This window comes from Crinia signifera, chromosome 2 (genome assembly GCF_055691185.1).
Source record: "Crinia signifera chromosome 2, ASM5569118v1, whole genome shotgun sequence".
NCBI lineage: Eukaryota > Metazoa > Chordata > Amphibia > Anura > Myobatrachidae > Crinia > Crinia signifera.
Genome location: NC_139218.1, coordinates 209904426 through 209929732, shown reverse-complemented (window position 1 = coordinate 209929732; position 25307 = coordinate 209904426). Strand labels below are relative to the sequence as shown.

The 25307-nt window shown below is 44.4% G+C and overlaps 1 protein-coding gene across 1 annotated transcript; it reads left to right on the top strand.

Annotated features, from left to right (window-relative positions):
• The first annotated feature begins 18880 nt into the window (after window positions 1–18880).
• LOC146058962 (gap junction beta-3 protein-like) lies at window positions 18881–19695 on the top strand. Its single transcript, XM_083171143.1, has one exon. The coding sequence runs from the start codon at window positions 18889–18891 to the stop codon at window positions 19693–19695; it is 807 nt and encodes a 268-aa protein (XP_083027269.1). The 5' UTR covers window positions 18881–18888.
• The last annotated feature ends 5612 nt before the right edge of the window (window positions 19696–25307 follow it).

Here is a 25307-nt window from a genome sequence, read left to right as displayed (position 1 = left end):
GTCGACCTGTTTGCCTGTCACTGTGCAAATAGAATTTGAGGTGGCCAGTTCCACTCATATGTATCCTAGTTACCCTAGTTATGGCCCTGAATGGGAGCAACTGAACATTCACCTTCTGTTGTTAATGGTAGGATGACACGATTTCAATGTAAATTTAATTAAACAAAAATATACACACAGCACATAAGCACATACCGTAAGAAGGTTAAATAGAAGAATGTTTCCACCAAGTGGATAAAGACATAAAAGTACTTGTAGGCACTTTCTATTGTCCAGGCAGGTTCTGCCCAGGTTTTTCCTTCATGTCATACCGTGAAAATGTTGACTCATTTAAGGGTTTGGAAACCTCACATGCTCTTGAAGTAGTGAAACGTCACATAAGGATCTGAATTGCAAGATGTATTAGCAATGAGAAGGCCAGTGTATTTACTAAGTAAATGTGCTTTGACAACAAAGATCAAGGATTCCAAAAGACTTATTTATGAAATAATATTAGCAGGAGATCACATGAAAAAGGCCATTTTCGGCGGTTAGTTTAAAATATTTAGGATGTTCTGAATAAACAGCAAAAGGGTATGGGTCATAGGGTCGACAGCACAAAAGTCAACATGCATTGGGTCGAGCACTATAGGTCGACATGTCTGAAGGGCGGCTGGGTAATTAGGTCAACATATGCATTAGGTCGACATGGGCAGTCAAAAGGTCGACATGGGGTTTTTCACATACTTTGTCCCGGATGTCGACACAATTGACATGGACACTAAAAAAGTGCACCGCTGCGCTCACCATGCTTTGGGCACTATTTTAATCTCCCTCCACGCCCTAGAGAATGGAAGGGCATGCAATACCGCCTGTCGGCACATGTCGGCTTAAAAAACAGTGGTTGACCTTTGGACTGTCGACCTAGCCCATATCGACCTAATTACCCTGACGACCTAACGCCCATGTCGACATTCAGCCATGTTGACCTTGATGCATGTCAACCTATAGTGGTCCACCCAATGCATGTCAACCTTAGTGCTGTCGACCATATACCTAGCAGATATCAGTGGGACTACAGCAGATACTGTAACCATTTATAGAGGAATTCTGCCAATGCCATCTTGAAATACAAACTACTTTCATGGCTATGAGCTACACTAGTTTGTATATATTACTGGGAGAGGTTTGTCGCACATGCTTGGTGAGCAGACCCATGGGGGTCCTTTTGGAGCTCTTGCCCGTTCTTGTAAACGCTATATTAGTATGTGTGGGCAAAACTTAATTTCGTATCGCCTTGAATAGTGGCAATAATAGTTTACAATGATCAGGTTTTAAACTGAATTGATAAATATAACCCTTAATCCCCATGGCAATGTGGTATGCAGAAAGGTAACACCAGCAATAGCTACCCTCCAAAGCCCGGCATTGCTGGACTTGCAGAAGTAAATCCAGGCAAAGCAGTAAAAGCTATAGGTTTTTTACCATATTTTCCCATTGGTACATCCTGCTTTTAATATGACATATGTTTCTTGACTCAAGGACCAATTAATATACTAAAAGGAAATGCATAAGAATCCCAAAATACTTAAGAAATTGCAGTTCCACAGCTCTGCAATAATTTTAACGTGTAGAATATTCTGACTTTGATGACTTAGAACGTAAAATTCAAAGAAATTCCTTTTATGCAAAACACACAGCTGTATAAAGTGTTTTCAACTTTCTATGGCCCCATCCCCCTTTCAGTGTGTGTCTGCCTCTCAGCAAGGTAGAACCTGTTAAGGTATTTCCCTGGACACACCTCAGCAAGATCTGAAGGAGCGAGCACACTGTGTGACTCCGCAACAGTATTAGATTCAAGCCTATTAGGACCCGCTCTTACCTCTGCAGCACAGGTAGGACTCCTGCTAATCATTGCTTCAATTTCAACAGGGAACCCAATAATACAAAACAATATTTCAAGACTGAGAAATTGCTGCTTGTAAGGATTTGTTGTAAACAGTTTCTATCTATACAGTACATTGCCTTCGTGTTACATGTTAATCTATTGTATGTTGCTCCTTGTTCCTTGCAAATTGTCTATTGATCCGCGCATATGCCATGTACTAATTCATACATAGTTGTACATAATATAGTTAATACCTTATCTCTTTCTCGGTTATTTTTCAAAGTGAGAACACTGAATATTACTAAGTGTATATATAATAAGTCACCTGCATTTTCATAATACAGTCTGGTTTAAATTACATATAACTTCTTAAATGTATTAAAGAACATTGGTAGTAAACTCAGACTAAAATAAAGAACTGACTATGTCAGTAATCATGTAAACAGAGGAACAAGTTTGTGCAGCACAGATATTCAGTTAGTATTATACTGTATGTACATAACCCAGAAAAGTATGTAAATACATAGCATGAGGTTTCGGTAACATTATTAAATATTTATTGTATTATTTATAGACAATATTTAACATAACGTGATTATTTAAAGCAGGATTTATTCCACTTTTTTATATGTGATAGTTTTCTAGCTATATACTACACATTATAGCAGATAAAACATAGCAGCAGTGCTGTATATAATGCAGTAAGAGTTTAGATTTTCTCTGAAGTTGATGTATTCCTCTTTAAAAAATTATATATATATATATATATATATATATATATATATATATATATATATATATATACATATACATATACATATACATATACAATATATATATATATATATATATATATATATATATATATATATATATATATATATATATATATATATATATATATATATATATATATATATATATATATATATATATATATATATATATATATATATATATATATATATATATATATATATATAGCAAGGTGTGTGTTGACCTGGCACTCCCCCAGCTGGTCAGGGACACAGGTGCCTTCCGGAACAGTTGTGCAGGAGTAGGCAAAGAAGCACACAGCGGCACTCTGGGAATTTTCAAAAACGTATATTAGTGCAAAAATAGCATACCAACGTTTCGGGGCATAAGGTACCCCTTTGTCAAGGTGAACAGTGCATTAGTTTTGGTTTAACACACCCCCAAATGATTCCTGATCTGTACTGCATAAAATAATAGTAAAAGAAAACTACCAGTCTGCTGCTAGTAAACAAAGCCACTTGTTGGGCGACTAACTATTACACAAAAGAAACAATAAATATATTTTACTATGCTGTACTGTGTCCCAATTGTTATATAACTGTTACTTGTCCTCATCCCATTATTATAGTCAAACGTCAAAAGTTTTTAATTGTTTTACCAGGGAAGTAAAGAATTATTTTTGTTTTTTCAATCTTTGTGTTTTATGAACATTTATATCAGTGAGCTTTTAAGTAGGGATGTGCACCGGCCACTTTTCGCGTTTTGGGTTTTGAGTCCTGATAACCTTCAGGTTTTGGGTTCTAATGGGTTTTGCCAAAACACCCCCTAAATGTTATGGGTTTTGGGTTCTGATTTTTTTTTTTTTTTTAGAGCATAAAAACTGCTAAAATCGCATAATTATTGTGGTTTTTTTTTTTTTTTTTTTTTTGCTCCTACGCTATTATAAACCTCAATAACATTCATTTTCACTCATTTCCAGTCTATTCTGAACACCTCACATTATTGTTTTTGGGGCAAAAGGTTGCACCGAGGTAGCTGTATAACTATGCTAAGCCACATAAGTGTGCGGCACAAACACGTGGCACTACAGCGGCAGACAGGGTGGCAGTTTGAAAAACTATCGTGTTTACCAGCAGCCGAGGATCAGTGGGCGATTGGTGCAGCACTAGGGTGGCCAATCCCGGGATCGGGATCGGCGAGATCCCAGGATTTGGCCTCAAAAAGTGCGGGATTTCAATCCCGGGATTGGAATATCCAATCCTGGGATTTCGGGATTAGACTGCGCATGCGCAGTCTAATGCTGGGCAGCGTCTGAGCACTCGCTCAGACGCTGCCCGGCACCCGAATCCTGACCTCTGCGTGCGGCCAGCGTAGCGTGACAGTAGAGGTCACGCTGCGCAGCCTTCTCCTGTGCACGCCCCCTCTCGTCTCCTCAGCACGCGCGCACACCCGCCTCCTTTCCGGCCTGCCCTGCCTCTTCGTTCCGGCCTGCCCTGCCTGCTAAGAAGGAGGTGCACGAGCCTGGAGGCACCGTGCACCTCCGAACCCACTCCCGGCAGGCCGCCCGCTAATATAAGTAAATGTGCGGGTCGGCCGGTGTGGGGGTGGGTATCCACAAATATGCAGCACAGCACAGTAGGGATGCCAATCCCGGGATCCCGGGAATCCAGGGATTGAGCATTTTTCAATCCCGGGATTGAAAAAATGCCCCGGGATTGGCATCCCTATGCAGCACTGTTTTGGTCTGCGTGTGTGCTGTGCTGTGTATCTGGTTTTTATCAGTTTAATATCTAATAAGACCACTATCTGGCTTGATTGTGTTGTTTACCACCAGCCGAGGAGCAGTGGGCGAATGGTGCAGTAATCAATTACTCTCAGCAGTGGGATTGGTCAGCTCTGTGATTGATTATAAGTTATTATTACCACTTTCTTGAATGCAAACAGTTGTATGCGTTTAAAGACAAGTCCAGTTACCCCATGAGTGGCTCTAGGCAGTGGAATTAATTAATAGCTTGATCGTGTTTACCTCCAGCCGAGGATAAGTAGGCGATTGGTGCAGCACCGAGTTGGTCTGCGAGTGTGCTGTGCTGTGAATCTGTTTTTATCAGTTTAATATCTAATAAGACCACTATCTGGCTTGATTGTGTTGTTTACCACCAGCCGAGGAGCAGTGGGCGATTCGGCAGCATTCTGCAGGCAGTGGCAGAAACGCTCCTGTCACTTAGGCCGTCTTCCAACGGCATCTGTTTGTGTGATGCAGGGTGAGAGCGGTATTGACGGACTCCCAGAATAATGCAGGGTGAGAGCGGCAGTGGCGGACTACCGGAATAAGGCAGGGTGAGAGCGGCAGTGGCGGACAACCGGAATAAGGCAGGGTGAGAGCGGCAGTGGCGGACTCCCAGAATAATGCAGGGTGAGAGCAGCAGTGGCGAACTCCCAGAATAATGCAGGGCGAGAGCGGCAGTGGCGGACTCCCGGAATAATGCAGGTTGAGAGCGGCAGTGACAGACTCCCAGAATAATGCAGGGTGAAAGTGGCAGTGGCAGAGTCCCAGAAAAATGCAGGGTGAGAGCGGCAGCGGCGGACTCCCGGAAAAATATAGGGAATACCATCTGCATTACAGTGTCTGTGACACAGTCATGTATCAGTAATCTGTGATCAAGGTACAGTGCCTACATTAAGGACACTTGCAGAATGGCTTTCCAGAGACATCTGTAACACCCTATCTGAGCACAGATGGCGACCAGCCGAGGAGCAGTGGGCGATTGGTGCAGCAATCAATTACTCTCATTATTGGAATGCAAACAGTTGTATATATTGAAAAGACAAATCCCAGACTCTTAGCAGTAGGATCAATGAATGGTGATGCAAGATGGAATTGTCCTTGTGCCCTCCCACCCACCCTTATGTTGCAAAAATAGGACATGGACACTTTAACCAAACATTTCAGTGACTGGGCCTTCAAAACTGTGGCTGAAATGATTGGTTTGTTTGGGCCCCCACATAAAAAACAATTCATAATATCTCCCTGTATAAACTGGCTCTACAGCGACAAGATGTCATGCCTTTTTTTCCTGCCAGTATAGGTAAGGACTGTCTGACATGTCTACTTGAATGCTGTCACCAAAGTAATCCTCCACCATTTTTTTCAATGGTGACAGCATCCAATGCACCGACAGTAGACATGTCAGCAATCGTTGCCAGGTCCTTAAGTCCGGACCAGATGTCCAAACTCCCTCCTGCCTGCCCTGCATCCCCACCAGCGGGTTGTGTGGAAAATTGCAGCTGTTTCCTCACAGGCACAGGTGTGAAAGAAAATAAAGGAGGAGCTCTGGCCATGTCACGGTCCCCTTCAGATGACAATCTCCTGACCAGCAGGTCTTTGCACCTTTGTAGACTTGTGTCAGCCAGAAACAGAGACACAACATACGCTTTAAACCGAGGATCGAGCACGGTGGCCAGAATGTATTCCTCTGACTTTAACAGACTGACCAAACTCGTATCCTGGCAAAGCATATGGAGGGCTTCATCCACAAGAGTGACATGCTTTGTGGAATCGTTATGTTTTAGCTCCTCCTTCACTTTCTCCAGCTGCTTCTGCAACAGCCTGATCAGCGGAATCACCTGACTAATGCTGGAAATGTCGGAACTGACTTCATGTGTTCAAACGGCTGGAGAACCTTGCACAACAAGGAAATCAGCCTCCACTGTACTTGAGTCAGGTGCAGCCCCACTCCTCTGCCTATGTTTGTAGGTGGCCGTGTAGGCTTGAATGGCCTTTTGCTGCTCCTCCATCCTCTGCAGCATATAGAAGGTGGAGTTCCAGCGCATCATCACCTTTTGTTTAAGCTGATGGCAGGGCAGGTTGAGGAGTTTTTGCTGCCAATCCAGCCTTTGGCAGGCAGTGGCAGAATGCCGAAAGTGTCTGCAAATTTTGTGGGCCACCACAAGCATCTCCTGCACGTCACTTCTGATGAAATGCTGCACCACCAAATTGATTGTGTAGGCAAAACATGGCATGTGCTGGAAATTGCCCATATTTAATGCCCCCTAATATTACTGGAGTTGTCCGACGCCACAAATCCCCAAGAGAGTCTAAGGGGGGTAAGCCACTGGGAGATTATTTCCCTCAGTTTCTCTAAGAGGTTGTCGGTGTTGTGCCTCTTCCTGAAACCGGTGATACACAACATAGCCTGCCTTGGAAGGAGCTGGCGTGCAGGAAATGCTGCTGCTCCAACAGGAGGACCAAGGGATTTAGGTGTCCCTGGACTGCTAGCCACAGTTCCTGAACTAATCACTGATTTATGAAGGGTCTTCAGGTGACGTATAAGAGAGGATGTCCATAGGTGGACAAGATCCTTACCCCTGCTTATTGGAGCTTTACATAAGCTACATATGGCAATAAATTTGTTGTCCGGATTCGGATAAAAAAAACTTCCAGACCATAGAGGTGGATTTATTGGTCCTCTGCCCAGGCATGACGATGAGCTTTTTCATCCCATGGACAACTGTTTCCCCTCCTGGTGCCTCATTTAATCAAACCACCTCAGCATTCTCCTCGTCAACTTCCTCCGCAGCGCCAGCTACATCAATATCCTCCTCTCGGTCTACAACATTGACACCTTCATTATCTAAATCAGGAACTGCACTGTGGGTGATCCTTCCAGCATATGCAGAGAGAGTGCTGAAAATGGTGGAAGGAGCCACTCTTACTCCTATCCAGATGAAATCACGAGTAAAAAATAGCGCCGGATGCTCGCTCTTTATATAGAGTTCTGGATCTCGCGAGTATCCGGCACCAGGCAATGATGTTTTGCCCGCGCGCCCAGATCCGAATCAGGCAAGAAGCTCCGAGCAACGCTCTGATCCAGGCTCGGATTGATAACGTTCGTGTGGGCTCGGATCTGGGAAATCCAAGCCCGCACATCTCTACTTTTAAGCCACACAGCGTGTTCTTAATATAAACGGTTCGGTTTTGACTTGGCTCTTATTTGCTACCCAAAACAGTTAGAGTTAGATAGTAAATAATACCCCCATTTCTAAGATCCGAACAAAACGGAGTTAAACCGAACTGCTCCTCCCTAGTTGTAGTTCTCAACCTGTTAATATTAGTATTGTTGTTTTATAGAGAACAAAGGAATAAAATCTCCATACTGTATATCTGCTTTACAATAGGAAATATTGTTAGCCCATACAGGACATACTCAAGCAAATCTAGATGCTCTTCCATCCATAAAAAATGTAATTAACAGCTGTTGGGTTGGAAACATGACATTCAGTGTTATCGATGAGGCTTCCAAAAGGACTCTACCTTTTATGCTCTGTCTGCAAACGGCAAACTAAGACCTTTCTGATATTTTTAGACTTAAGGCCCCATACCTTATGCTGACTTGTCCTAAGGATGCTTGAACAGATGGAGGGAAGATTAAGATGATCGCAATACTGTCATAATCCACTAAAACACCTTCTAATATACTATAAATGCAGGGGTACTACAATAGCAATAGTCTGTGGCTGTCACATTAACTTGAGGCATAATGGGCCCAGTTAGATCTTACACTCTAAGAATAACAACATATGTATGATTAGTGTGCCTGGCTAACTGCGGTACATGGCGAACCCCTGTGAACGCTACTGCCTGGGGACCACCTGTTCCTCTAGGGCAGTAGATCCCAAATGGTTTTGAATCACGGGGCCCTATCAGAATGATTTTCACTGCACTCCTAAGCCAAAGGTTTCTTATTGAGAGATTTATATTAAAATAATACCAAATTAAGTAGATTGAGTTTATATGTTATACTAAGGTTCAATTGATGTTGTGAGGGACAAGATTTCTTCTGTTTGAGATTCTTGCTTCTGTTTGTCCACATATTTTATGATTGGTAGCCACAAGGTTCACTGGTTGCAAGAGAAAAAAGCAAGTGGTGTGTGTTGCGCAATTATTAGCAGCTGGCACAGGGTTTTGTCAAGAACCCAATAATGTTATATTGTATAAAGAAATGGTGGTGTGCCAGCACTTGCTGTATTAATAATTAATAACACGGTTCTCTTAAAGAATTTTTATATATAAAAAATATGAAAAGTACACATATAATTATACAAATATGAAAAATAAAAAATTATAAAATTATAAAATATCTCATAATTATGTGAATCAATTAGTAGATCTTTTTGCTTTTTAGAGGTACCAATACCAATAGTCCCAAATAGGGGAAGGGTGATGGAGCTGACAATTATATTACCATCCTCTTTCTCTGGTTATTCTGTTAGCCAGGTGTGCTGTGACGACTGTGGTTCTTGTTTGCCTTATGTTTTCAAAGGCTCAAGGGTCCCAATGAAAAGTCCTCCTTTGCTTGGAAATTAGGGATGATGCTGTAACCCATAAACTTGAAACGTCCAAGTGATACAAGGGGATTTCACGGGATGAATGACGAACCAAGTCACTTCTTTTTAGCAGGATGTAGTCAGCAGTGTTTGTAGGCTCAACGCGTTTCCCCGGAACCTCCGGCTTCCTCAGGAGCAAGTGTCACATAATTACGAGATATTTTATAATTTTTTATTTTTCATATTTGTATAATTATATGTGTACTTTTCATATTTTTTATATATAAAAATTCTTTAAGAGAACCGTGTTATTAATTATTAATACAGCAAGCGCTGGCACACCACCATTTCACTGGTTGCAAGTCTTGAGGCGCCCCAGGGAACCACTGCTTTAGGGATCTATGAGGTTCATATATGCATTAACTGCACAGGACTATGGTGTATTTTCTATAGTGCATTGTTGTTGTTATTCTGGCCCAGAACATGCACTCTCTAATGGGTATCCACACCTAGCACAGTATTCCCTCGGTGGGCCCTTTATGCCCCGGTTCGACACTGTGTGCACCCACAAACTGTGTATTCGAGAGGGAACCTTAACTTTTATTCTGTGTTTTCGAGAAGCTACAGTAGCAGGTTGAATAAGACTATCAAAAATAATAAGTTGTAGTAATGTAAGCTAGTTGTATAGCTCAAGAATACTCTACAGAACAATAATAATAAAACAAGTCTGAACATTACCAAACAAAGGAGATTTTGTAGAATCCTGCTCACAAGTATATGGAATAATCTATACACAGTAGAATATATCTTAAGGTGCCCATACACTGCTGCAATCTAGCCTGTTTTAAACCCATTCTGACAGATCGGGCCAAGAAATCAGGTTAAATACTGTAGCATGTGTTTGACATCCAAGTTGACCCGATGTGAGGGCCCATAGGCATCGGGTTGCAGTCAGCGCTCGGATGTGCTGCATATAAGATAAATTGTATTTGCTGCATTCAGGTAATAAAAAGTATTGCATCTAATTTCCCTTGAACTCCCCAGCTCCCCGGGAGTCCTTTTGTATGTGATAGATTGCAATGCGAAAATGTTACTTTAAGTGACAAGTCAGATGAGGGACTCCCTGGGAGCTGCCAGGAAAGTACAAGGGAAAACTGGTCCGACATGTGCCTCAGACAAGTCAGACCAGTGTATGGGGGCCATTAGGTTCCTGCCATACAAGCACTGCTATTGTCACTCTAAAAATGCATTTTATAAACCAGTAGTACTTATTTTAATGCAAACCCCCAGCATGTTACCTCAGCTAAGCACAGTCAGGAATCAGAATAATACAATAGTGTCTTCCTTCAGAGTAGTTTACACCCTTACTAGAGTCTTAAATGTCTGCTATTTTGCATAGGTGTGCCATACTGTGAGAGAAAGCATCACACACAAAAAAAAGTAGGGCGTCTCTAAAAGATCCATTCGATTCTCAGCTTAGTGATCAGTCAAACCTCCATTATAAATGCAGGAACTCCCATATAGCATTACGCTTATTATGTATGTTTTTATTTATTAGTAATAGCAATAGTAGTAGTCGGAATAATGGAAAGGGGAGTAGTCAGGGCCGGTGCTAGGGTGTCCGGCGCCCTCCTGCAAACCATTAATTTTGCGCCCTTTTACATTGCAACAAACTGCAGCCCTCCATAGGAAAATTCGATCCTATGGAGGATCTCGGGTGCATGTACATGTATGCATACACCATCTCAGTGCTGTGTCCGCAAAATGTTGCAGGCACTAAAGGTGCCCATACACGCTGCGAGAATCGCATACGTTATGGGCTAGATCGCATCGCACGGCATGCATGCAATGTGTGTGCGATGCGATCCGAAAGCAGTACAAAAAGTCTGTGCAGCACATACTTTTTGTACTGTGCGATGCGATGCCTGCAGGAGCGCACATCGCATCGCATGCTGCTATTGCAGCGTGTATGGCCACCTTTAGGCACATAACCCAGACCATTATTTAAAAAGTGTCTAAATTAATATAAAAAAATCTACAATTATTAAAAAATGTGTTATAAACATGTATAATAAAAGACTCACTGTTCTTTTGCTGTTTAACTCTTGTGCAGTCCCTCCTCTTCTATCTGCGTAGGCAGGACGCTGAGGACGCCATTACACCCCTCACGAGACTTAGGGGGAAAGGAGGGGAGAGAAGGAGGAGATGGAAGAAGAGGGGAGGAGATAGAGGGGGCGGAGTGTTGAGGACTGGCAGTGGCACTGGCACAGCACACTGAGAAGAGAGAAGGAAGGGGAGGCGGCGCTGCTGCCTGTTCTTCATTTGATTGACAGCTGACAGGAGCAGGGAGCAATGGGGAGGGGGTAGATGCGGACATGACATGCCATCCGGGCATTCACAGACAGTGCTAAATGCCTCAGCGCAAGTGTCCGTGAGGAAGAGGGGGCACGTCACAGGAGGAGGACAGTGTGTGCGTGGTGCAGGGAGCTGCTCAGCCTCTCCATACTGCCGCCCGCTGTCAGACAGGTGCTGTGGGCGCTGTGCAGGAGGCAGTGACAGTGAGGGCTGAGGCAGTGGCGTAGCTACGTTTTGGGCGCCCCCTCCCCCACAGTCTTACCTATCGCGCTGGTCCCGGCGGCTCCGTCCGTTCATCTGCTGAGGACCACCACAAAATGGCCGCCCCCGTACAGCAGACAGTTTCAGAGAACTGTTTGCTATATGGGGGCGGCCATTTTGTTGTGGTCCTCATCAGAAGAACGGAGCCGCCGGGACCAGCAAGATACGTAAGTCTGCGGGGGATTGGGGGGTAGGTAACTATAGCACCGCAGCCCCCGGCGCCCCCACATGCACAGCGCCCCCCCCACGGTGGCGGGGGCTGCGGTGATATAGTTACGCCCCTGGGCTGAGGCAGCTTTAGCAGAGCAGCGAGGGAGACAGCGCCTTTTCAGCATGGCGCCTCCCTGCTTTGCAGGAGCTGCTGAGTGGGTAGCGCCGGCCCTGTAGTCTTACAGCCCATCCCCTGTTTTAATCACTTCGGGGTCTCGGAAATGCTAGGTTGCCACTAGAGACTGATTGTCTGCACTGACAATTCCTACACTGTGACAAGCACCAAGTACTGCACATAATGTTACAGTGCAGCACCCCGCTCCTTTTACTGAAGAGGAGCCAGCATTTTAGGCTCAGCACTCGAAGGGTGACAATCGCAAGCATCATCTCCCCGTACTTCACTAAGTAGTATTATTACAAATGTGTCTTCTCTTCATACGCAATTGCGCCAAACTGTTGCGGAAATCACTGTGCCAGTTTTTTTGTGAATCTGCTTGTGTGGATTGTATTTTTCACCCCAAAATACATCTTAGTTACAATACAATGCAACTAAGATGTTCCCATAGACGGCATTGATTAATGTGTCACTGGTATATCTGTTTGCAACAGAGTATGTATCTGTATACAAAGTGCTACAATGCAGTGGTTGTTGCTTTTTTTTTAAAGTCAGTAGTTAGGTAAGTGTCACATACCAAAAAAAACTATGCCCTTCCTGGGGAGTCATAGTAGCGTCGCATTGCAACTCATTAGAGGACAAGACGCTCAGCGTAAACAGAGATGTACAGAACTTGGCAGCTCGCTCGCATCAGGCGCTTCATACAGCATGGCATATTCAGACTAAAGTTGTGTCCACATGAGCAGATCGGGTGCTGCACAGTGCAATTTGCAGTATTCGGGCAATTCAGACTTGCTTGGTAATGGCCGAATTCGCTACCCCAGCCGATTGTTGGGGTTTCAGCATGTGCAAACCCCCAGAGCAAATGCCTTTGCCGGGGCGTTCGATCCTGGATGGGCGAACAGGGGATGGGCAGGGGGCGGGTGCAGGAGACCTCCCAGCATTTTATAGTGGCACCAATAGAAACTCTGGAAGTAACCCGGTGAACGCAGGTGTGTTCATGCCTGTTTGGGGCAGGCAGCTGACGTCAAATGATGCCAGCGCCCGACCCAAATCTGGCTATTTCCAGACAGAATAAAAGTAAGTCTAGGCTTACTTTTATTTTCAAAGGGAAGAAAAATTATTCGGGCAACAAATTTGTTTGTTGGTCGAATGATTTTCCTTCTGTGCAGCCACATCCGGCTGTGTAAGCGAACGCATCTGCTCACATTCTAGGGAGGGGATTCCGGCAGCTGGGGGAAGGGGGGGGGGGGGATGGGGCTATGTGCTACGCGATTTTGACTATATAGTCAAAATTGAAGGTGCAAATCACACCGTGTGTACACAGCATACAGGTAAGTGTATGAGAACACATCTGTAGCATAAAGTTTAAAATAGTAATGAAGTATTAATACTGCAAAGGTCCATTCCACTTTTTGGAAAAAACCTGAATAACAAGTTTTTTGAGTGAAACAAATGATATCTGTCTACTGATCACAAAAAAAGTTTGCCTTTCAATACGTAAGGAATTTACCAGCTCCACTCCTTGCTAAATATTTTGTCTCCTTGCCTCAGCGGAAATGGTGAGTAATGGTACAATAATGTCATTTTCTTATCCTTCTGATATGGTATTTCACATGGGCATGATCACTAACCACAAAGCTTGCTGGCATACAAACACTTCCAGCGGAGTTGCTCTGGAGTGTATCCAACCCTGTGGAATTGCAACAAAAAATTGAGCCTAATTCAGACCTGATCGCAATTATTAATACACTGAGCATGCATCCGGGCTGCAATGCGCATGCGCGTTGCTGGCCAGTGATTGAATCCTGCACCTTTCTTCATTTGCTAGATGTTCACAAAGGAGGTAGGCGTCTGGGGGTGTTAACCAGCAGTTTAGTGGGAGTGCTAAGAAATACACAGGTATGCCAGAAAAAAAACACTAGGCATGTGTCACCTTCTACCTCTCTCTTTGCCTTTGTCACCCGCTGTCTCTCTTTGCTTCCCCCTATCACCCACTGCCTCACCCTGTTATTCTCTGCATTCACTACAGAAGTATCAGTGTTATATTTAATATGGCTTAAAGCATACCTCCCAACTTAGCGGCAGCTGGAGGAGGCACGAGCCCCGCAGGTGCGCTGAACATTTTGGGGTGCGGCCAAGCTAAAGGTGACATGGCCTATACTTGCGACACTCCCGCGAGGCCATGCCCCCCCCCCCGTTTTCGCTGCTGTCTGGCATGAATAGATGCTGTGCACATGCAGACAGCATCTATTCATAGGCCGCAGGGGGGGATTCCCAACTGCCACCCCCCCCCCCCCCCTCCCGGGACACTGCCAGCCCAGAGCGGGCTGCAGGAACGTCCCCAAATACCAGGACGTTCCCGCGGTAACCAAGACAGTTGGAAGGTATGCTTAAAGCACCCCTGAGAAGTATCATATTATTCAGTGAAAATTGTGTATAATGATTCACAGTGCAAAGCAATAGAGGTGTAACTAATACAAATATGTGAATAACAAGAAAATCTTTCAAAAATATTAATAATTGGCAATGATTTTTACAACTGGCTTCATAGTATATTTACTTTCCTCACATAGCCAAATAGTGCTAAAGAAAATACAGGTATTTCATTTAGCACCTTTAAAAGCAAATAAATGGTATCAGACTTTTTACTGATTGTGACCAATCTCTTTACATGTTTATTTAATGTGGGTGTGATCTTTCTTTCATGTGCACAGTATATGTAAGTGCAGACTTCTACCAGCCTAGCTACAGATAAGGCCCCCATACATTAGGCCGACTTGTCCTAGGGACAAGTCGGACCCAATTTTCCTGCGAGCCGCCCGGCAGCTCCCCGGGAGGCTCACATACAATTTGGCACTTGATGTGCCATTTTTACATGGGATAAATCGCATGCGATTTATCCCATGTAAAAAAAAACCCGGGGAGCTGCAGGGCGGTGAGCAGTAGTGGGGGCGGGCAGCGGCAGTAGTGGGGACGGGCAGCGGTGGTGGGGGCGGCCAGCGGCGGTAGTGGGGGCGGGCAGCGGCGACGGGCGGCGTTTGCGGTGAGCGCAGTGTACTTACACATAGCAGCAGCGGCGGGGACGGGACGCGCAGTGGCGGCTATTATATTTTTAAAATACTTGTCAAATGACCGGCCGCTCTCTGATTGGCTGAGAGCTCTCCGGCCAATCAGAGAGCGGCCGGTCATTTGACAAGTATTTTAAAAATATAATAGCCGCCACTGCGTGTCCCGTCCCCGCCGCTGCTGCTATGTGTAAGTACACTGCGCTCACCGCAAACGCCGCCCGTCCCCGCCGCCGCTGGCCGCCCCCACCACCGCTGCCCGCCCCCACTACTCCCCCGGTGTCTGTATGCATATGCCTGTCAGGTGGCAGGCATATGCATACAGGGAGGTCGGACGTGATCGTATGTACAGACCGTCCGACCTCCCTGATCCGGTCCGATGCGCACGGGACCGCGCATCGGATCGGATCAAATGTCACATACCTACGATTTTGGGCCGATTTCATCCGATTATCGGCACAAAGTGCCGAAATCGGATGAAATCGTCCCAAAATCGCATAGTGTATGGGGGCCTTAAGTGTAAATCATGTGACCATTTGCTTACCTTAACCTAGGAAATTGATCCTATGTACAATATTGCTAAATAGAGTATTCATAGTACATAGAAATTAGATTTTTCATATTACATAGAAATCAAACAGTAATACTAGAAAAACAAGTAGAAAGCATCATTAACAATCTGAATTGGGATAAAGGGCGGGATTCTCTAACATCCTCCACCACACATCGCCAGCGTTCGCATGATTAATAATCGCATATGCACTAACATATGTGATTATTAATTAAAGCAAAAGACAGCTCTTGCATTGTGGCCGTCGATGTGCAGCTGGTCGCCCCTCCCTCCCTCCCTGGACCCTTACTCGGCTGCTGCTGCTCAGCCAGGGCTCCGCCTCCTCCTCCCTACACCGGAAAGAGGTGCAGAGAGGAGGAGGTCACTGGTCGGGGCAGCACAGCAGGAGGCTACCCGGACACAGGTGAGGGGGGTGGGTGGTGCGGATCGGCGGGGGACACGAAGGAAAGACCATAGGTTTGTATGTGGTTATGCCATCTACAACTGGCGTAACTGTCGCAGCGAAGCCCCAGCGGTGGGGCTTTGCTGCATATGAACATGCAGTAAAAACCCAGAAAATGAGGGTTGCACAGCATTTTTTGTTTGGTGTATCTCTCCCAAAATCCATTATTCCATGACATAGCGGTCAATGCAGAGTTGGGAAAAAAAGTACTCCAAAGAAAAATGCACAGAAAATATCGTGTCTGCACATATACAAAGCCATACATACTTTACTACAAGTTTCCGCATTGGCAGAATATGAACTTAGGGGGGATTCAGCAGCACTCACTAAGCAGCGAATCCCCTCTGTAACATGCGAGGGGAATGTACGTGAACACATCCCCTCGCATGCGGCCAAAGGGAAACTAAATCAATTGCTGGTCGCTTACCATTGAATAATTTTTCCTTCACCTTTGGAAATAAAAGCCAGTCTGTACTAACTTTTATTTAACTTGGTGTCTGCACATGCACAAATATGCTCATCCGCAGAGTCGCACCATCTGTCCCCAGTGCGAATATGCTGGAGACTAAATCACTATTGAACCTGGCCTTTAGTCAACAGTAAAAGTGTGTACTTGCACCTGCCGCGAGGGGCCCGCGAGGGGCGGCGGTACGCGTCCTCCGACCTTTTCATACCCCCACTATCCACGTCGGCGTGGATTTGAGAATAGAAAGTGTGGCGAGCACAGCGAGCCACCGAGCCCGAAGCATGGCAGGCCCCGCGAGGGGACGCGGATCCCTGTGAAGGTATCCTTGTCCCCTCGCGGGCTTCACAGGTATCCGCTGCGCTTGCCACGCTTCGGGCTCGGTGGCTCGCTGCGCTCGCCACACTTTCTATTCTCAACTCCACGGCGACGTGGATAGTGGGGTTATGAAAAGGTCGGAGGACGCGTACCGCCGCCGCTCGCCATGCTTCGGATTCACGTTGATCTTGGGGTGGCGTTAACAATTTTTTGGGGGGCCATTTCCCACTTCAGGGGTTTTTTGGGGGGTCTCTGGGACATTTAACATTGTTCCCTATGTTTAATTGGGTCAATTGAGGCATTTTACATTGTTCCCTATGTAAAATCGCGGACATCGCGTCGGTAGTATCGCATGCTTTTTTTGGGCGCATGCGATGCGACCAACGCGATTTTCACCTTTTCAATGGCAAATCGCGGGCATCGCATACCATTAGAAATGACCCGTGATGCCCGCGATTGTGGCCGTGCTAGGAAACAAGTACCAAACTATGGGAAAAGCTGCTCTTGGCACTGGTGAAGCAGTCAAGAGATATCTATATTACCTATTACTCTCTCAGACCCCTCCCACATTTCCTCCCATACGCAAACTCTCTCAGTGCAATGTCCAATAATATTTTGTACTGCGCCTCAGCTACTTGGTGCATCTCATTGCCCACAGTAGGATCCAGAAGTCATTTAAATAACAAATACAGATGTCACAGTGATACTGTAAGTCCCTAAGCTGTGCTGCATCAGCGGTGATTACATTTCTACCTACAGTATTGCATTAGATCAGCCAAAACAACCCTTGCTTGTGACCTGCCAGTCACGGTTCCAGACACAAGCACTGAAGACTATAATTAGGTATACTATGAATTAGCAGAAAGTTTGACGTTGGAACAGAAGAGCTTTCATCTCTGAGATCTTTAATGACCTGGTTTTTCCATTCTGTATATTTAATGACCATTTGCACTCCTGTTGGTATTTCTGGTAAGGATTTCTATAAGTGAACAGCTAATGTACTATGAATAGCAATCATCTTAGGAACGCAAGGAAAGGCTGGAACAACATGTGCCTATAGCAAGACATCATCTTGTGTCACTCTAGCCAGCACGTGTAGCTTCTCAATTCAAATTGTAACATGTTTCTGTGCTTAGTTCTCCTATTTCAGTCAGTCATGGCAACATCTCTACCCATTCCAGTTATATATTGCGGTCTGCATGCTATGCCTTGGACAGATAAAACGTAGACTGAGATAAAGCACCATCCAATGAGCTCCTAACTGCCATTATATGGAATTTTTTTTAAATGACCATAGCTGATTGGTTAGTACTTTATCTTGGTCCAAGGATTAGTATATAGACACCCCCCCCCCCCCCACCCACCCACACACACCACATTGTCCTTAAAGGCTGTTATCCACTAGTGCGATATGGTCACATTTTATGTGATTCTGAGCCATTGCTGTAATGGATCGCATGAAAAGATCGCAGGTCCTTTTCCTGCAATTGCGATACGAGGTGAGTTCCTGTGTGCCTCGCATCACAAATGCAGATCAAATGGGCTGCCATGAACATTTGTTACAGCCCATATCCCTTGCTATCGTATGCAAGGGATATGAGCCGCCCAGGAGTCACCTTGTTGGCTCCAGGGTGGCCTTAAGTCTTTAACAAACTTCATCCTGGAAAGGTTACAGTTATAGGAACTTTTTCCTGGTCATTCATTTAGATTTTCTTCTTTGACTGTTAGCAGTACAGCCCGCCTCACCTACATTCCATGTTCCTCTGAAGTTATTACAAACTAATTTGTCTAATGTATTGAACACCATGTAAAATGTAAGCTAGGTAGTAAACAAACAAATCTGGTTATTCAAGCAAAGCAGATATAGTGATTATCAAAATAGTCTCAGTGACAGTCAGTAGATCATATATTTTTGTAAAGAGACTGGTGACACACTGACATGTGAAATGTGCAATTGGGCCATGGGAACACTTCATCTAAGATAGTTTAGACCTTACAGTATGTGTAAAAAAATAAGAAAGTTTTATCCCTTCCCTTGTATAGTGTATTACTTACCAAGTTTTGTTCTTTTTTTCCATATTTATGCATATTATTTATTAAACTATTTTTTTTCATCATTTTTAGGTTGCTAATCCATAATGGATTGGAAGACATTTCAAGGTCTACTTAGTGGCGTGAATAAGTATTCTACAGCATTTGGACGCATCTGGCTATCAGTGGTATTTGTATTTCGAGTTCTTGTGTATGTGGTTGCGGCAGAGAAAGTATGGGGAGATGAGCAAAAAGACTTTGATTGCAACACCCGTCAACCAGGCTGCACCAATGTCTGCTATGACCACTACTTCCCCATTTCTCATATCCGACTTTGGGCTTTACAGCTAATATTTGTTACCTGTCCGTCCCTCTTGGTTATTATGCATGTAGCTTACAGAGAAGATCGAGAGAAAAAGAACCGGCTAAAAAATGGAGAGCAATGTTCTAAGTTATACACAAACACTGGCAAAAAACATGGTGGTCTGTGGTGGACCTACCTTTCAAGTCTGTTCTTCAAAACCGGCATTGAAATCACCTTCCTATACATTCTGCATAAAATGTGGGACAGCTTTGACCTTCCTCGACTTGTCAAGTGTACGAATGTGGACCCTTGTCCCAACATTGTGGATTGCTACATTGCACGGCCGACTGAGAAGAAAGTGTTTACATATTTTATGGTAGGAGCCTCTGCCATTTGCATTATTCTCAGTATCTGTGAGATATTTTACCTTCTCTTTAAAAGGTTTACCAATTGTTTTAACAAGTATAAAAAATCCAGCAAGCACTCCGTAACCTACAGCAAAGCATCAACCTGCCAGTGTCACGTCCGGTTAGAGACAACAGAGAAGATGCCAATTAACAAGACAATGGAGTCTCTAAGAGCATCTGCACCAAATTTGACAAATTTGTAAAATGATTGCATCAGGCTGTATATTATGGTCTGACGACTGAGGCACATAGTAACGTGGATGAAAAGAGAAATCCTTCTTATTCAATATGCGCCCTCTTTCTGATGGACAGATAAATATATGGAAAGCATGGGATGACATTTTATGAACATCGCTTAAGGAACCTCATTTTATCGAAGCTGCCAAAAAACAAAATCTCGATACAGATGTTCTAACTGTTTACACAGTGTAACTCTTTCCACATTGGAAACATCAAAGGAGCATAGCTTTATGGACAGGGTACATCATGATAAGGCTATGCAGGGGTATAACTCCCAAAGACAATGGAGTCGCCTGCCTCCGGCTCCAAGCCCTGTGGTTCACAAAGTAGGATCCATTGCTCTTCTATTGGAGCTCTGCAGTGCACCCACTGCTGCTGCTGGACTATGAGATGGCCCCACTGGTGAATGCTTATTCATGCTGCAGACAGCTGAATTTCTTGAGTCTGACCCACCTCACTTTGGGATAGATATATGAAGCAGCGATAAAGTGATAAAGTGCCTGGTACTTTATCACCGGACAATCAGCTGCTAACTGTCCCTTTTTAAACCCCACCTGTAACTTAACTGTCAGGGGCTAATTTGCCGGTGATAAAGTACCAGGCACATTATCACTTCTCCTCCATCACTGCTTCATACATCTACCCCTTTGTCACAAGGAAGGTGGGCACCAAATTTCAACTTGCCACTGGGCGACTGCAGTTAACTTACGCCTCTAAGGGCATGGCAGAGAGGAACACAAAATAAAAAGGTTGACTGCCTACACTCTAAAACTGGCATGTTAGAGTTTCATAACTTCATAGCTTTTCATTTCATAGTTTCTACATTACTGCTACTCAAAATTACATTTTGACTCCAAATGAACTATTCACTGCCACTTTATATACCGGTTGATCTAGATTGTTGGAATGTACTGTTCAAGTGTGGGAGGTTTACGCATCTAAAGAACAATCACACACAATATAGCTAAAAATTGTGGACACTAACTGTCGAAGACTTACTTTAACCCTTTAGGCGCAAAGTGAATTTGTCAAATTGGTGTGAAAATTGCCAAGCAAACAGTTTCATTCATCATAATGACCTGTGATGTTTACCTTATATAGGAAATATAATCTTTTTTTACACAACGTTTTTTGTTTGACTTTATATAGCAAATGTGAGCGATGCTGGCATTTTTAGCAGATATCGTGAACATCTCTCACAGAGATGTGTGCACTCAAATGGTTAAGACATCCTTCATATACTTTATATGTCTCTACTCTAAAAGCATGTAGAGTAACTGTGACACTGCAATTTATCTTTAATACCATATGCTCTAGATACAGTTCAAGCACATACTGTACATGTACAGTTTTGTACACTAATATCAATACTTTGTAACTAGAATGTTATTGTATATAATACTAATATTTGACTGGCAATAATGGGTTAACGAGAAGGTTGTAAATATCAAGCAAATCCCTTTTCTGTTCGCTTCAGTGGTAACCTATATGTACTGGGATTAGACTAATACTAAGAAAGTTGTATCTATTATTCCTTTTTCTAAATTAACCATTATAAAGTCAATGTGGCAATATTTCAAGTCTATATGCAGATTGTCAGAGACATTTTAAAAAGCAATAACACAAAAGTCCAGTTATATAATGACTCCTATGGTCATAAATATGTTCATATTGCAACCAGCAGCATGTTTTGGAGAATAGTTAGCACCTTACATAAAGGGAAGATGGATTCAATCATTTGTTAGATAGGATAGACTAGATAGATTTGCATTGCAGAAAAGGGTTGAGCCCCATACACACTAGACGAGAATGTAAAAGATATCAGTCACATGACATATTTGACATTCTAGTCTAGTGTGTACACTCAATATCATCAACGATGCGCGCTCCCGCATCTACTGAACATGCAGGATGAGCTATATAACCAATAACACACTTGTTCAGTGACGTACACTGAATGTCATTTGACCAGGAGTTCAGGGAGAAAACAGATGATATAGCACAGAGCATATTGGCTAGTGTGTATGAGCATATCGGCTAGTGTGTATGGGGCTTAAAAGGCCATTGTGACATAAGGGATTTTGCATGTAAGAGAAAAGCCTTCTTTTTACCACACCTGTATTTATTATTTATATAAATTGTATATATTTTAATAAAACTGCAATTTTTTTTTAAATAAGTGACAGTTGTCTTTTATTCTAAGGATTACATTTACTAAAGCTTCTAAAAATTAAAACCTATCACGTTCTGTCTATCATTTCTCTATTGTATCCTACAAAATAATGGGGGAGGTCACCTTCTTCCTACCTTGCTTGCAGTAATTGGGTACCCCTATCTAGGCAGGCACTATCTTCCTAGTGATATTTGGGAAGATTACTTATGCCCTACTGGATCAAAGACTCGGACAGTGCCAGGGACATTGCTTTCAATGTGAGAGTGCCTACTTCATAAAGCTTTATATATAGGTAAACATAGGAAGACAAGAGGCAGCAGACCCAGGTACCCACACGGCCTCTTCTGGGCCCAGGTAATTAGTACCTGCTGTTCCCCCTCTCGGCACCACTGATGTTCTAAGGTCAGCCTTATGCATCACCCCTGGAACTTCGACTTCAATTATATAAACATCAAGGCAAACTGCAATTAAAAGATGTCTCCTTTTTAAGACAAATAATGCAAACAATTACTGGGGTTGAACAGTACTGCAAAGGACACACCCCATAGTGTCTTGGATGGAATTTAATTAGGTGCTGGGAGCATTCACTCGACGAATCCATCTGGGCAGAGGTGGATTTAAACCTCATGGGGCCCTAAGTAATATACCAGTTTGGGGCCCTCCTCCCTCAAACAATCCATAGCATTATATTTTTTACTGCTGATTTCAAGCAGCATCGATAGAGTACCTTGGCGTGTGTACAGTCTGATGACAAATGCTCAGCTGTGTGAACCTCGGCATGGTGTAGAAATCTGAATAAGGCTCTAGATCAGGGGTGGCCAACCGGTCAGAGGTAAAGAGCCGAAAAATATTGGTAGTCAAGCTAAAGAGCCGACATCATACGTGCGCCGATGACGCATGCGCCAAAAAAAGAGGCGTAGTCTATTTTGACCCCTTGGGTGGGTGTGATACAAATATGCCTCCAATAGTGCAGTGCCATATATACATATGCCCCCAATAGTGCCAGATACACATATGCCCCCCACGGTGCCAGGTATGCACCACACGGTGCCGTGTATGCCCCCACAATGCCAAAAAGCTGGTATGCCCCCACAGTGCCACAAACTACTATGCCCCCACAGTTCCACAAACTGCTATGCCCCCACAGTGCAAATTTCCCAGCAGCAGCACTCACCGTTGTTGTTGCTGCTGCCAGGCGGGGAGAGGACAGTCTGGTGCCCCCTGCAGTCCTCCTGTCATGTTACCAATGGGAGGAGAGCACAGCACACCGCGCGTCTCCTTCCCATTCACTTCCCTGTGACTGGGCCGCCCACCAATCAAAGCTCGCTGGCCCACGAGCTCTGATTGGCGGACGGCCCAGTCACAAGGATGCACAGTATGGGGTAGGAGAGATGCGCGATGTGCGCTCTCCTCCCCTCAGAAGGAGAAGGGATTCAGGGAACCGGCGGCAGAGGGGACTGGGACAGACGGTGGGCGGCGGGCAGCAGTGGGAGCAGGAGCCGCACTTTACAAGGGGGAGAGCCGCATGAGGCTCAAGAGCCACAGGTTGGCCACCACTGTCCTAGTGCCAGTCCAGGAGCCGCCCCTGGTGATGCCACCCCCCAGGTTGGGGGGCAAGTGTAAAAGGGTTTACAAGCTGGGAATAAAATCCCGGGTGCGACTTGGCTTGTCGGTATGAAAGAGGTTTTACTTATCAACCAGTTCCCAACCAGTTCCTGTGTCAGCTGTGCTCTTACTCAGTACAAAGACCTTTTCTTTCTTCAGATGTACAAGTGTTGGACTTTGAATAGTTTGCATTGATTATATCCTTACAGTGGAGTGCACAATTTCCCTATGTATGTAGAGGGGCTGTAGTGCTGATGTTCCTGGCAGTAAACTGCTTCTTAGTCAGACTGATTCCAGTTGTTTCCCCCTTTTACCACTATTGCCAGCAGATCTTAATACACATGTGATACTCCCGCAGAGGTGCAGTGGGACTTTTCAAACACTAGTGGGAGTTGCAGGCTTAAGCACAGGGCACCAGTAATTAGTGGGCACCTAGTGAAGCAGGCCTTCTAGACTTTTTGATATGAAGCTGGGGCTGTTGGGGTGCAGCAGTGTGCGGTTGCCAGGAGAAGAGATGCTGGCTTCAGGAGGTGCTGGCGGTAGCAGATTTTTTTGCACATCACCTACTCCCCTGGCAGCTCAGGGACTTGCCACCAGATGGATGAGTGTTAAGCTGGGCACACACTAGACAATAATATAATTGATTTTTAACACATTTTATTATTTAGTGTGTACACACTATGGGGGTAATTCAGGACTGAATTTGGCCAGGTTCACGTGGTGGTGGTGGTGGGGGTCTGTGCATGGACGTTTTTGCGAATGTCCCGATCCTGGGAGATAACTGCTGCATCGAGTTTCACAAACCGGGATGGTAGGCAAGTATGAAACTTGGAGGTGACATATCAGTGCGGCCAAGATGTCTGGGATGCTAGTGTTCAGGAACCCATTTAGTCAGGGTTTGCAGATTATACACATGACTGCACTATGCAGGATATACAGATTGTGGGGAATACACACTGCAGGACATACTAATGTGGAGTGGGCAAAGACTGCACATTGCAATACTTAGTGCTGGGGAGGGGTTCAGAACAATGCAGGACATACTGTACAGATAGGGAAGGGTCAGTAACAAGTGACCTTGTGTATGCAGCAGCACACATACAAAATAAAAAATAAAATAAAATAAACCATTGAGTTAAGGTGCCCATTCATGGTACAATTGTTGGGTGCGATGAGATGCGCGCTCCCGTCACACATCTCATCGCACAGCTCAAAAAGTATGTGCTGCACATACTTTTTGTACTAGATCTCATCTCATTGCATTGCAAAACCTATGCATTGTATACAATAATTGTACCGTGTATGGGCACCTTAAGAAACCTAGTTGGCTGCGGGTGCCGAATGATCTCCTGGCAGTTGGGATTGCGACAGTCAGTAGACCGCTATCAAAATACTGACTGTTTAAAGGCCGGACAGTCGGGATCCCAATTTACAGGGACTATTCTCCCTTATGGGCGTTCAGGGCCCCCATAGCCCACAAAGGGCTTCTTTGCGCTCACCCCATTGTGCCGGCATTCAGAATGCCAATGTTGGTCTAATAACCATCTAGATTCCAACTGTCGGGCCCCCATACCACACCCAGTACAGCAGCAGTAGCACGTGTACAGTATATCTGTGGTCCTGCCTATTTAATTGTGCCAGATTCTGCTAACACTTGCAATACCGGAAATTGCATAGACATTGAACAAACCCCTTAGATTAATATTGAGTTAAATTGTCTCTCTACTTACTATCAATGTATCTGACATGTACTGACAAAAGCCTGGCCTAAGAAAATGTTAAAGGTTATTCCATGTA